Raw genomic sequence first — 14,952 nt, forward strand, 5'->3', positions numbered from 1 at the left:
ATGTATAAGTACATATGGACGAACATACAATATATGACTTATAGCTTCATTATATACAATACAAATTTTGCAATGCACGAAAGGGGGCCAAATAAATAAAATTAAGTAAATGTGTACATTCGTACATATGTAAACGTGTGTATGCATTTAGTTTCTGTGTATATCGGCGTGTTCATGCGAGTATGTATTCTTGATTAGCAAGATGACGCAAAATGATCAAGGAAGGTCTGTGATGCCAGCTAACTCTTTGGCAATCTAAATTTGGCAAATATATTGACAGTCCACAAATTTATTTTTCTAAACATACTCTCAGTTATAGTTGGGTTGCTAGATTATATGGAAAGACAGGAACAATATTTTTGAAAAATACATTTTTCCTTTTAGTTTTGCTTTGTTCCCTTAATAAACAGTTAAAACAGTTAAATTTAATAAACAGTTAATAGTTAAAATTGGCAGAGTGACTTTTGAAAACATGATTTGTTATAATTTTATAAAACTATAATGAAAGCTTTCCAATATTAGGATAGTTAAAAATATTAGTTTTTAAATTTTTGTTTAATATCTAACTGTGATAAGCTACATTTGGATTTTTTTGGGGTCGTTAAAGGCTTGTGTTTTATAAATTGCTAGTAAAAATATTTACAAACTTAAGATTCAGAGTACTCATTTAAAGTTTTTGCAAATTAGCAAACGGTTGCCTGAACTTATAAAGGAAACTGTTTTGGAACTCAAATTTCAGAGTATTTATAAGTTTACAATATCATTAGTACTTGTCAGAGGAACGTTTGCGACATAAATTAAATTTTAGGAAATATTTTGAAAACCATCATAAGCGAATTTTTGAATTATGAACGAAATTATATAAGTAAAAATTCATTTGAAGAACAGCGAACATTTCAACTGTATGAATGTATAAACAAGTATGTAAATATTTGAATAGACAGCGTAAAAGTCGAAAGTGAAAATGAACAATTTTTATTATATACTCATCTCGCACATATAGCCAATTTCAGAATAAACTTACTGAGGAAGTGCAGAAAGCTTGTGTGTATCTATAAATGTATGTAAACGTAAGCTATTAGGGTGCACGTGGCATATAACAATTAATCATAATCAAGATTTGTAAAACTCGAGAAGCCCAATGTTGTTTGTATGTCAGTGCACCCACCCGCCAATAATGCACCCACACAGTCCACTATGTGTGAATTGAATTCAAGGCCAAATGCCAAATGCTTGTGAATTTTACGAACCCAGATAAAAATCAAAGCGCGTGGAGGGAACCAAATGGGTGCACTTAAACGATTTTGCCATATATACATACATAAAAGAGTACATATACAAATATATACATACGTACAATGGATACATTTTTAGAAAACTTAAGCCGCAATTAAAAATCCATTCATTCATTAGGTAATGAGTTGGCATATTTTGAAATTAAATTAACAACTTTTGAATAATTAGGATATTTTTTTTATACTAAATTGACCATTTTAAAAGCATTGCGTTGATTTTCTGGAATTTAACACAATTGGTTTTTATTTTAGATGTTAAATACTTTTGAAAGAAAAAAGTCCCCAGTAAATATGTTACTAACACTCCGGTCATGATTTTTATTTTAAACATGAAATATATTTGAAAGAAAAAAGTCTTGATCATTATCACTTTGGAACACTTCAATCAAAATCCTTGAAATAATAATAGAGGTTCGAAATGCTAATAAAAGAAAACCGATTCCAATTACTTAGTATTAAATAAAAGGTCTGCAGTAATTTTTCCAATTACCTTCATACTTGGTTCGTGTACTCTAAGAAACTTTTTTTAAATTAAGTTTTAGTTTTAGTTGCAATTGCATTTTACCTTTTGATTGAGGGTGCAATTTTTAATTTCTTTATGTAACATTCAATATTTCTTCAAAACGAGGAAACACTGTGTGGGCAAAACAACTAAATTAATTCAAATGCAAAAAAAAGCTGAAAAATGTAAACAAAATAGAGTTGCGAACTTTCACCCAATTATATGCCAACGAATTTTTTTGTGGTTTACTTCCAATGATTTCTTTATTGTCTTTAACGTTTATTTAATTACACAGAATAATTACACTTCAAATAATTGACGAATCGCAGAGCCTTTGCAATTAATTTTCAGATTTTTGATATTTTTTGCGATTGTCAAATTTCAAATGTTTAATGACCCAACAAAAGGAAATAAAAAGTGCCGAGAAATTTGTACACATTATATATAAGTACACATATAGATTTAAATATATGCGTAGATACATACGTATATGGCAAATACATACATATATGTACATATATACATATGTATGTATATATGCATGCATATTCGATATATGAATGATTTAGAGTTTGTTGAATCTTTGTATCAGCTATGAAGTGGATTTGCATGCAAATGAATCAACTGATTTATTCTGAACTGAATTTTATTAACGACTTGTGAAACGATGTGTTTCACATTAGCTACCTGAATATTTCTGCTCTTTTTATTATCGCCGTCGCCGCCGCCTTCGCCGCTGCATTGAGTTTCAAAAGAGCATATCCACCTCGGCTTAATCGAGGGAATCAGGTATGGAGAGTGAGGGTGAGACTAAGAGCGAGAGCGAGCTCATCTAATATACTCTCAGCTAATTCTTTACAGTCTACACTAAAATTTAAAGGGTATATTGTTTTGGTGTGTGCGTTTGTAACATATGTAGATATATGATCAGCTTGATTGTTCGTCTGTCCATCGGTGTGTTCCAATCACTACTCTAGCGGAATAAGATCGAAATAAGATCATTAATTATGAACTTCCATAGCTAAAGCTGTGGGTCCATTTCTCATGCCTTTAACGTTTGGAAGCCTTATGCCTCGGCTAAGCAGCTGTCTTTTGCCGTAACTTCTTCGTACCCCTTTTGAAAGTAGTCATAGGAGTGCAGGAACCTCATTTAAAATTCGTTTTAGGCTTTGCAAAAGTAGAAACCAAGATACGGTAGTTAGCGCAATCACAAAGAAGGTATGTACGTGGATTCAGGTCATCGCACGCATTCAACGCACTAGAAGTTTTTAGAATCAGAGTCAAAAGCTCAAAAGACACACGAAACAGCCCTAAGCTGTTCAACAATTTATCAAGCACTTTAATTCGGTAACAGGAATATAAAAACAAAAGCACGACGAAATTCATATTCATATACTTTTGAAAATAAATCAAAAATGGTAACAGTTCCGAATATTCGAATTTTAGAGTATTTTTTAAATTGTTAACTATAAGCTTTCTTGTATCTTTTCCTTTATACTGACAGCCTTGGGTGTCAACAACAGAAAATAAATAAATACAATTTATACAAGTATTGGAATGAAACAACACATTGACAGTATTATTGTTATACCAGATGGTGTTATATTATTTATCGATCCCGATTGGTGGCTATGGCTGGCTAAATGCGAAACAAGCAAATGAAGTTTTCTTATCAAAATCGAGTATACCCTTATGTATACATTATACAGCGTATAATTATATACTAAATATTGTATGGACACAGTAGGGAAGGACTCTATTAAGACGCAGTAAAGAGTATATAACTTCGATGCAGTCGAAGGTAACTTCTTATTGTTGTTCTCGTTCCCTTCTACCTTTTCGTTTGTTGCTCGTTGTGTCAACTGCTTCGGCTAATACACGGCAATTTTCCAGCCGTCACCGACACCGCCGCCTCCGCCACTGCCATCGTCTTTATTGTTGTCGTCGGCAGCTCAGGTGTTTGGAACCCTCGTCTCCACCCCTCTAGAGACTGGTGTGGAGCGGTGACGCAGTGCGGGGAGCTGCTTATTGTCTAGTTTCTGCTTATTACTCGTTTCTGTGCGTAGTTGACGGCTGTCAGCTGTCGCACCGCTCTTTTGATGAATCACAGGCCTGGGCAGCACAAAACCAGCTAAAAATACATATATATACGAGTATGTACATACCCGTATGTACATAAAACAAATTCAAAATTCACGGTCGGCCCGCGGTGGAATGCGGTGAAGGCGCTGCCTGACTTGTTTGGGGTCTCCATAGACTTGCGAATGCAAAAGGCAAATGAACAAACGGCAGCAGCCAAGTGGCAAATGAGGCTTTGGGTTACGGTTACGCAAATATTTGAAATCTGTTGCCAGGCTGGCGGGCGGCATTTGTCACACCGCAGCGTAACGCGCTCATTGTGAGTCAATGACCAAACGACTTTTGCCAATTTATAGTTACTGAATTGATCAGTCAGTCAGTGACCAAGTCAGTCAATCTGTCAGATGACGTCGTCAAGTGCAGCAGTTGACATTCGACATGGTTTGGCCATTTTATCAATTAATGTCTCAGCCACCTGTGAGTCAGCCACAGAAGTACATGCAACATAAAAGTAATTTAGAACAATGGAGGAAATTCGCTCTTCACCTAAACAGATCTTATGTACTTATGCTTTTGTTCAGAAATTTCCACTCTCAGGTAAATGACTGGCAATTTCCTACTTCTATGGAAATTTCCATTCTTTGTACTTTCAGATCAGCGAAATGACAAGCAGACGGAGCCTTTAACTAAATTGCAAAATATTATAATACGCAGAATGGAGTACAGTAGTAAGCAAATATTTAATAATTGCAATGTATAAATAAATCGAAATTGTATGACAATTTAGCAATTTAGAAATGTACAATCATATTAAATAACGAAACCTTCAATTGTTGTATAATTGTTGGTATACTATACTAAAATTCTGAAAGAGACGAGAGATGATTTCTTAGTCCCTCCGAAATCTAATTTTATAATACTCTTCTCAGGTATATTTTATAGATATTTGTTGCCTTCTCTTCAAACTAATAATCAGAGCCAAGAGGATCAATTATTCGGAGCCAAAGGATAAGCAATAGTTAAACAAATATTTTGTTTTAACATAACTTAACTATATTAAACTAACTGGCAACAAGCTCTGCTAAGCATATCCCAACAAACTAAAGAAGACGTAACATAACATAACTATAGAATTAAGTCAAGTAAAATATCTCGAATACATATCTCTGTGCGTGTAAAAGATATTTCGAGCATAACGAGAGTAAAAATCCTTAAATTGTTGCGCTTCAGCTGTTTTAATGTTTTTAGACATTTGTTCCATTTGTGGCCAATTGTAAGCTGACATTCCGGCATGCCGGCCCGCATCAGTGACAAGGTAGGCGATTAGCAAAAGGTTTCTTTGGGCTTTAAGACGACATGGCTTAAGTGGGTGCGTCTGTGGTTGTCTTTTCCAACTCACACTCACTCAGACACCCACCCAAATATGTATACGTACATGCATCGTACACCTCCATACAGCCATGCATTCCACCAGTACTCTGCCTTCCATTGCATTTGCATTCATGTGCAACTAATCGACGTGTGCCTGTTTATTGGTTTCGGCCTCTGCGGCGGCAATTACAGCGTCTTTGCATTTTCGTATTTCGCTTTTGATGATGATGATGTGGTCAGCGTCTGCGTCAGTGCCATTTGCCTAGACATGTGGTTGCAACGCGCCGTTAGGTTAACAACAACAATCCAGACGTAGACATTGACGTTGACGTTAACGACAGACCCTGCACGTTTCCATGTACACATATATACTAGTATAGGAGAGGGGGACCGCAGAAACCGAGACTCGGGAGCAGGGAGTTCTCGGCAAGCACAGCATGTGGTCGTCGCTTCACTCTTCGCTTATATAATTGTCTAGCCAGAGTATACGAGTATGTGCACACATAATCGTATATAATGCTGCATTTGTAAGTATGTGGGTATGTATTATTAAAAGACGACCAATTGGTTATTAAATAAGTCACAAAGATGCAGTTGGACTGGTTTTGCAATTCCAAGGAGTAGTAGGTTCAGAGAGTGCCAGATGGGGAGGTAAGCCTTCAAAGAGCAATGCATTATGCAATCAACTGTTGTTGCATTGCATTTAATATAACATGACGGTAGTTTAAAGGGGTCATTACTTCAATACATACAGTAACCGAACACGCAAGATTAAGGGATCTTTCTTTCTTGTTCTAGATAGAAATAATTGAATGTTTTAGTGAAAAATGTTCCCAAAGGCTGTGGGGATCCTAACCCTTTTTCCCACACAATTTGAGTTGGATTCTGTTGAAGCACATCTTTTCATCTAAAAGTCATTTGTTCTTCAATTTTAAATGCAATTAAATTACTATTGGAGTTTGAAAAGTACTCTTGTTTGTTGCGGGACTTTTATAATTAAAAGTAAAACGTTTTTGGCGTAAAAATGCCATTTTGCTGGCCACTGTAAATGGGTTTTTTGTCTATCTTTTCAGTTGTTTAGCAATAAGTTTTTGTAGAATGTGGAACGAATTCTGTTATTGCATTGCGCAATTAGGAATGCAGCAATTAAGCATTGACTGAGTCAGTTCTCGAGTTTCCAGGTACAAGTTAAACTTTGCTTACATGTGGAAGAGTGCTTTATTAATACGGAATATACCGAGCTGACTGTTCTTTGCTATCAACTCAGACTCAGAGCGGCTTTCGGTTGGCCCCCTCGACCTACGAATGTGTGGCAAGGGATTTGCAGTAATGGCCTCGTACGAGTAGTAAGTTAAAATTTGGCAACAAAATGCAAGCAAAAAGTTGCTGCAACAGCAAAAACCAAGGCAAAAAGCAATAACAAAATATTATTATCAAAATCATTCATCATGTGGCTGCAGGCAATAAATTTTCGGCTAGCTGCGAAATGCAACAACAACGGCAACAACAATAACAACAACTTCTACTAGTAGAGCTACAACAACAATAAAAACAATGGCAGCTAACTGTTAATAAATCGCAGTTGCAGATAGCAGGGAGCAGCTGGTGGCGCCACAAAACGAAAGACAGACATACAGACAGTCAGACAGACAGACAGAATGAAGTTTGCCTCCAAGTAAGCAACTTTGGGAGGCGTGGCAGGCACTATAAAGAAAGCATTAACAATAACCCTGACTCAGCTAACAGGGGGCTGGGACTTGGGAGGCGTTCGTCCATTGGGCGTGGCTGTAGTCAAGCTGTAAATTTCCACATTACTTAAGCGCTTTCATCAATTTCGCATTAAAAAGTTTTTGATTTTTCTTTGCGTAACGCAAAAATATACGAAAATGTTGGCTAGGCAACAGACTTTATAGGGCGTCGGATGGCAGAAAACTGGGCGGGCATATAGTTTCGGGCGTACAAAGTGGCAAAAGTTGAACGGACCAGTTAAAGTGTTCAACTTTGATGTTGCAGTCAGCAACATTTTGGGAAAAATTGCCACACATCTTAAAGATGAAGCACGCAAATACATTTAAATAATATATGACCTATAAGTATGTATGTGCATCAACACATAAGTAGAAGCATTTGAGCTCACATATATGGATGACGATTGTTATTATTAATTTTGCAAGGCTTTGCTGTATAACGAAGATAGACCTGAAATAATATTCACTACTCATTCAACGATTGTTATACTCTTTTGCAGCCACTTAGTGCACGGCGAATAATTCAAATATCATATCAAATTTTCTAACATTCAGTCATGCAGAAAGAATGTGCATTTGATGAGTAAATAACTTCAAACTCTCTTTCTAATTACCAACATTCTCTTAGTCTGAATAAGAAATAAAAAGACTTTCTTCTGAAAGTATTTATAAATAATTCGAAGTTTATGGCCATTTACAATCTAATGCGGTACTAAAAATTGTCTTTATTACCGTTCCGCTATAAACCTTCTAATTGCTTCTTATAGATTCTACACAAATGTTAATAATAGAAACTTAATGAAGAATCGTCAATGTATAGTATAATTTGATAAAGAGATTATGAATAAATCATCAATGAAGATTAAGTATAAAATATGCGCATTGCCGTCTCTGAAGAACATTTAGATAATGGAATAGTAATCTAATTTAGGACAAATTAGAAGCAGCATCTTAGCCAACTCGTCTCAATGACAAAGACAACGAAAACGAATAAGCCAATGCCGACACCGACGCCAAAGCCAACACCAACGCCAACGCATTTTTAAAGCTTTGCTCAGTGTGAACAATTTTTGACAAATTTATGATGATGGAATTTTAAGTGATTTTTAACGAGAGTTTCGCAGACGTAGTCAGTCGCGTGGCTTGTATCTTTGTGCCACAACAGCTGTAGTTGCTGCAGTTAGCTCCTAGAAGATATACGCGTCAAATAAAACAGAAATTGCTTGCTTAAATAAGCGTAGTCGACACGACGACAAAAAAAAATGAAAAGAAGTGGAAAATAAAACACGATTGCATTCTGAAAGGGGTATACGAGTGTGCATGTAGGAGGCGGGCGGAAAGAGTTCATTTTATGCGATGGGTGGCTGCTGCATCCGAAAGCCAAGTGGCCAGACACAAAAGCCTATGCCGGCACAAAAGAGCAGCCATTAGGTGGCAGGCAAACATTTATGAATTTATGTTGACTGCTGCTGCTGCTGGTGGTGCTGGTGCCGGTGCTTTACTCCGCGCGCGCTCAGATTGGCAAACCTAGGCTGGCAAAGCCATAAAGTTAACAAAAGCCCATTTAGGCTGCTCTGTTGCCAAAACGCTGCCCTCCCCACAACCACACCGGCGACGGCTGACGGAGCAATGACGACGGCACCTGTGCGCCCAACTGTAAAATTTATTGATTGAACAAATAGGCTCATAGCCCTTGCTCCACCTCTCCCGCCAGTTTCTACGCGCATGATATCAGAGATGCCCTAAACTAGTTCAAAAATAAAATAAAAACTGTACATATTAATCGATAAATTCAAAAAAATTAAATTTATTTGTTACACATGTACATGTATGTTGCATTCCTAAAATGTTATTGTTGTTGCAATGTATTCACCCTGGACCCAAAGAGTCTAAACGATCAAATGTATTTAATGTAGCTACAACACGGGACAAGGCGATTAATGTGGCTCCAAGTTATGACCTGATTGCGCCTAGAACAGAGATAGAATTCTTCTGTCAACTCTGTAGTTAATTAAAGGACGTGTATACTGGTATATTGTTTGCTTTTACAAGTAGTTCAATTAATTTTAAAATTGTCTAGTATAGGCAGTTAGTTGTGTCATTCTTCATCTCAAGAATGGGCAGCATTAGACATAAGTATATGATTAGCATGTCTGTCCGTTTTTATGAAAAGTGGTCGGTTTTAAGCCATAAGAGCTAGGGACACCAAACTTGGTACATAGCATTGAATTATCTATACGCAAAATAAGCTTATTACTAACCATATATAGACGAATTATTTCATATATCACTTTAGTAGGTAGGTGGGTTAAGGGTTTTGAAAAGGCGAGCTGGAAGGACTTTAATGTTCTACTAAAAAGAAGCAGCTCTTAGACATCGGTATTTGAATATATGTTAACAAATAAAAATGGCTTTCTTGACAGCAGGTATTGCCATTAACAATTGATATTTATTGTGAATCAAGCACAAAAGTTATTTAATTTAATGCCAAGCACAATAAAAATAGTATTTAACTATAAATTTTAAACTTCCCTAAGCTCTTTAAGTTTATTACAAGATCTAGTTCAGGAAAACAAAGTAATAGCACAACTGTGTCAGTGGACGGACTGCTTCGGATCCTAGGCGTTGGAGCCAAACGCTGGCACAGTCAGTGCTATAATTAGTCTACTCCGGAGTGGGTACAGCTTTTATTTATAAATATATGGTTGCGCCCACCTTCGAGTATGTGTGTGAATATATAGTAAATGCCCATTATTCGAGAGTTCTTTCATGCTCTACCCGTGCGTATGATTGACATGCATTTGTATTAAATTATTAATTAGGTAATGCGAAACAAATCAGTTGCAATTTGCATATGCAATGAGTCCAACACGCACACACAAAAGCCAGGGATAATTGCGCTCCAACTGGTGCTGGCGCTGGCACTGGCACTGGCACTTCCACTCGAACTCGCACCCGTTCTCGAGTTCAGGCCAATCATTGTCAATCCAATGAAAATTGCACAAATTTGCATAAATCACACTTAACATTTATATAAAATTCAACAAAGGACAGTACAGCGCTTGCAAACATGAACTCTGAAAATGTGAATCGATTAGAAATCAGATCATCAGTCATTTTCGCTCACGTCTCAACTACAATTCCACACATGCTTCGGTCACATGAAAATGTGAATGCATTACTTGTAGATTTAATTTAATGATAATAAAAGCTAACCAGACTTAATTGTTCAAAATATTCAAAGCTATTTTTTACCAAGACTTTGTCTCTTCAATTTAAATATATGCACTCCATTATTCAAAGTACTAAAAACAAACAATAACAGCAGCCATCAGCAGCATCATCTTGTTATCTTAACACCTTTTAAACAAACAGTTCAAATGGCACAAAAAACCAGCTCTTTGATAATTAATGCTGTTTTATGCATTCATTTATTCGTTCGTTTATTTGCAAGCTTGTATATTAATTAAACTTTATTGTCTGCAACAACAAAAAAGTGCATAGTCCTCGACAAATAAAACTCATGAATTTGATTCCTTTTTAATATACCCATGCATGCGTTGAAATGGAAATTTTTTGTATTAAATGTACGAGTATGTATTAAAAAAGCAACTAATTTGCATTTAAATTAACGAACGCATCATTTTACAAACATATCTATTCAATAGTTATTGAATTCAAATTTATTTGTATTTTTATTTATGCTTTTAATAACACGTCAAGATTTGAATGCATATGCTCTCATAATTTTGTACATTATTTGTTTGCATCGAAAGCGGCAATGACCTCTCAATACGTTAATTAAATTGTAATAAAATGGAAAATTATAGCCAGCAAAAAAAACGAATTTAATAAAAAAGCACCACCATTTTTTTATTTTCAATATAAAGGCCAGGATGTTAGAATCGCACGAACACGATCTCTACGCAATTCTTCCCCGCCCATAACTTCTTCTAATCGTGATTTCTTTTCAAGGCTTCATGAGCTTTCACTTATGTGTGGCTGGTTATTCGATAGATGTCTGATGTAAATGTTATAGCTCACTGATTTCATAAGACTTGAGAATATAACAAGACTAAACGCCAACTAACCATACCAATAAAAATATTATCAACAAGCCGACATGTCTTGTTTGCTTTCTCTAACTATGGTTCAAAAGTTATCGATGTTCACACAGACGTACAAACGGACGTATTTGTCAATTCGTTGGACATGCTGATCATATACTATATACCAATTAAATGGGGTCTACCACGCCTTCCTCTGCCTGTTGTGGGTACCGAGATTGTGAAGCCTCAGCTGCGGACGTTTATTCATTAGAGCTTCATACCTAGACCCCTTGGCTATCCACCCTTTTTGTATAGTGTGTAGTATTTTAACGTGTGTATGTCAACTATTTCAACCTGAATTTATTCTGTTAACCAACAGAACGTCAACAAACAACCGTCTAAATGGTATACACCATAATTGGTCAAAATTGTTCTAATGGCATAGCTGCGAAAGACAAACTTATAATAAAAGTGCAAAAGAATGGCAAGTATTGCAGTGTAATTAAATACGTTTAAGAACATTACACTAGTTCACTTGAGCCTGAGTAATGTCCCAATGATGTGAACATGTTGTGGAAAAGTTTCCATTGGCTAAATAATATTATGTTGTACATACGTGTGTTCGGAGTTTTAATACACACTCTTCTGGATACGGATAAACAAAAATAAAACGTTGTGGAAAGGCTTTCAAATTAAACGCCTCAGGAAAGTCTTTAGCAGGGTTCAGGATTCAGAATATTGGGTAAAAAAGGGGATATTTTATAAAAAGTTTAATTTTGAGTCAATACTTAAACAGATGGCTGATATAGGTATATTTATTTAACGATATGTATATTATAAGTAGTATATTTATAAAACAAAAAGAAATATGTAAGTCAAAACTTTGCATAAGTATTATACAAGGTCGATTCATTTTAATACTGAAAGCTGAAATTGAAGTGGTCGGCAAGCTCAAATTATTTTGCAGCACAGTCTACCCACTGCTGGTAGTTTTTTTTTTTTATATAAAGCCCCAACAAATTACAAGTATATTTCGTTGTCATAAACGATATAATATAAGCCTTGTGATATTGGACACTTGTTGTCTGACAGAGGATATACGAAAATAATATATGAATGTGACAAACAATCCTTTCTCAGTTTTTTTTAAAAGGCTTTCGAAATTGTTAAAAAGCTCGTTACGAGAAACGGGGCTTGGCAGGACCATTAAAGCTGCCTAGCAAAGCGATGACGATGGCGCTGACGCTGACGCTCTTCGGCACATACAACGCCCACAAAACGCGCACAAAGCTCACACACAAAATCCAGCAAATGTTTACATAATTTGGACCGCAACGCAGCTCGGTAGCTACCGAGCCTGAGGTGTGATGTTTGAACTGCACTCGACGCCCGGCGTTGCTTTACTTTCCTATGCGATACTTTGCTTTGCTGTGCTGTGCTGTGCTTTCCTTTCCGTTTTACGGCCACTGTTTTTGCTTCACTTGGTTCAGCCATAAAGCACAGACGCGTCGCAAAAGCAGAAACAGAAGCAGAAGCCGAAGCAGAAGGAGGCGTCTGCGACGTGGGCGAGTTGTAGACGCACTGCAGCATCAACACCAGCACTTGGCGCAAAGTATATGAGGCACAAAGCAGCGATGCCGCTGACGACAACGGGACACACACGCACACACAAACACTGACACTCTCACACACTCACACATCTGACGGCGTTGGTGTTATTAACATTTCTGTTGACATCCTTTGGGTTTGCTTTTTTAGAGGATTTCTTTTTTTTTTTTTTGCACTTAGCCGTGCCATGTGTGTGTCTGTTTGTGCAACTCAATCTTTTATACGAAACATTTTCATTTTATTCCATTTTTCCCCTTTTTGCATATATTGCTGTGTCATTTTTAAAGACCTGCTCTAAATTCACATCAAGCTGCTGTGCTTACGATGGAGCGCAGCCTATAATGAAAGAATCATGACATTTCATATTTTGGCAAATTACATTATTTGAGCTTTACTCTATAATCCACTCTCATTCCGCCCCTTAATGTATTACGGGCACATTAATGACATCCATTAATAATATCCCATTCGAAACAAAATGATTTCAATTCAGATTAGTCACGACCAGAACAATTCCAACGTACAAAATGAAAGATGCCGCATGCCAAAAATAAATAAATATGAGGCATTAAATAAATAATAATAGCACGAAGGAGCATTCTCAATAGGACCTTGAAACCGATAGATCATCATATCAAGGGGGAACGAGCCGCGAAGTAAAGCTTAATGTTAATCAAATTAAAAATCCTTTATATTTTAAATAAATAGAGATACCTGCAGGTCTTCAGAAGTCTGCTGTGATATTGAATATAAATATGTGCAGAATAAATGTATTTATTTAGTCAAAAATTCCAAGTCTGTTTACAATATCGTGATAAACAAAAAGTGGTTCGTACCAACATTTTTCATGGCAACTAATGCACTGATATTGATAAGAAATTGTTATATAATTGCTCATAACAGAAGCAAGTAGAAGAAGAAGAAGAGAGAACGTTCTACTTGTTCTTTCATTACTCTACATTTTTTAATTGTCATACAATTTTAATCAAATAATCTAAGCCGAAATACTACATAATAAAAAAAATCATTATTGTGGTATTTTGACAAAAAATATAGTATTTAATAGGCGATATACGCATCAGAGCTCATTAAAAAGCTATTAAATCGCCTATAAAAAAAAGGACAAGTAGATAATTGCAACTGGGTATATATATTATCCGGTTGAAATTGGTTAATATATGGGATGTACTAATGATATGACATTTTCTTAAGCACGCCAGTAATCGGTGAAACAAACAGAAGAATGCTACATAAACGGCAGAATATTGGTTCAGGTCTTACAATATTTGTGTGTTTTGTTATGCCGGGGATTTGGGCACAGGTGAGCATCCTTACAGACATAACCACTATGGGTAAAATCAACCAAGGATATAATAAATGTTTATATATAGCTACTACCAAATCGTGGCTATGACATACGTATCCATATATTTGATTTCCGTGTTGATGATTCGGAGATAATATTGTCCAATGCCTTCAAACTGGAACAGGAATTGGATCGCAGTTACGTATCGGGTTATTTGATGTTTAGTCAGCAGTTAGAGCCCATAAATATGGTCGCCGTTCTCAATGTTACACGATCACATATGCCGAGCTTACGCATGTTTAATACGCAGATCGATGCTTGTCGCATGTTGAATAATGGCTATAAAAACAAATTTGTTAAACAAATTTACAACACGTTCTTCACCTTTGTCAATACACGACCGAAATGTCCACTTAAGGCGGTAAGTAATGCATACTAGTGTCTCAAAAATTGTCTTTCTCACTATATATCTCTTTGTAGAATTTCAATTATACACTTACACGTGCCTATGTGGACGAAAAGTTATTCCCAGACTTTTTGCCCGACTGTAACATCAGCATCTCTTTGCAGTTCGAGCACAAGTCAAAGTCTCTGGCGCTTTTGAATATTTCGGGTCGACTCCGAAGCCTTGGCAAATCGGGCAAGGAGGTCCACAAGTCGTAATACAATTGCTTGTTATTGAAGTCGTTATTGTTGTCAATTATTACAATTGTATTATAACTATTGTACTTTTCAATAAATATGCATTGTGGGTGTTATATCAACTAGTTCAAACGTTTCAACCAGTTTTTTGCAGTAATATAAATTGTCAAACAAAATGCAGATGGTTTGTAGGCTTCCAAATTATTTAGTTTCAAAAACGTAGCTATATTGGCAATCATCGTTTCCATAGCAGAAATTTAATGCATATATGGAAAAGCTTTTTTCTATATTTTATTTGAGTGGCTATAGCGAGGAAAAGTATGGGTACAGACTGGACGCTCACGGCACTAAC

General features: G+C 36.1%; 1 protein-coding gene across 1 annotated transcript; it reads left to right on the plus strand.

Moving 5' to 3' along the window:
- Window positions 1-13,952: 13,952 nt before the first annotated feature.
- Window positions 13,953-14,621, plus strand: LOC115626538. The gene is made up of 3 exons (XM_030521918.1): window positions 13,953-13,973; window positions 14,044-14,379; window positions 14,439-14,621. The coding sequence occupies exons 1-3, from the start codon at window positions 13,953-13,955 to the stop codon at window positions 14,619-14,621; spliced, it is 540 nt and encodes a 179-aa protein (XP_030377778.1).
- The last annotated feature ends 331 nt before the right edge of the window (window positions 14,622-14,952 follow it).

Source organism: Scaptodrosophila lebanonensis, unplaced genomic scaffold, assembly GCF_003285725.1.
Source record: "Scaptodrosophila lebanonensis strain 11010-0011.00,11010-0021.00 unplaced genomic scaffold, SlebRS2 tig00000085-arrow-pilon, whole genome shotgun sequence".
NCBI classification, from domain to species: domain Eukaryota; kingdom Metazoa; phylum Arthropoda; class Insecta; order Diptera; family Drosophilidae; genus Scaptodrosophila; species Scaptodrosophila lebanonensis.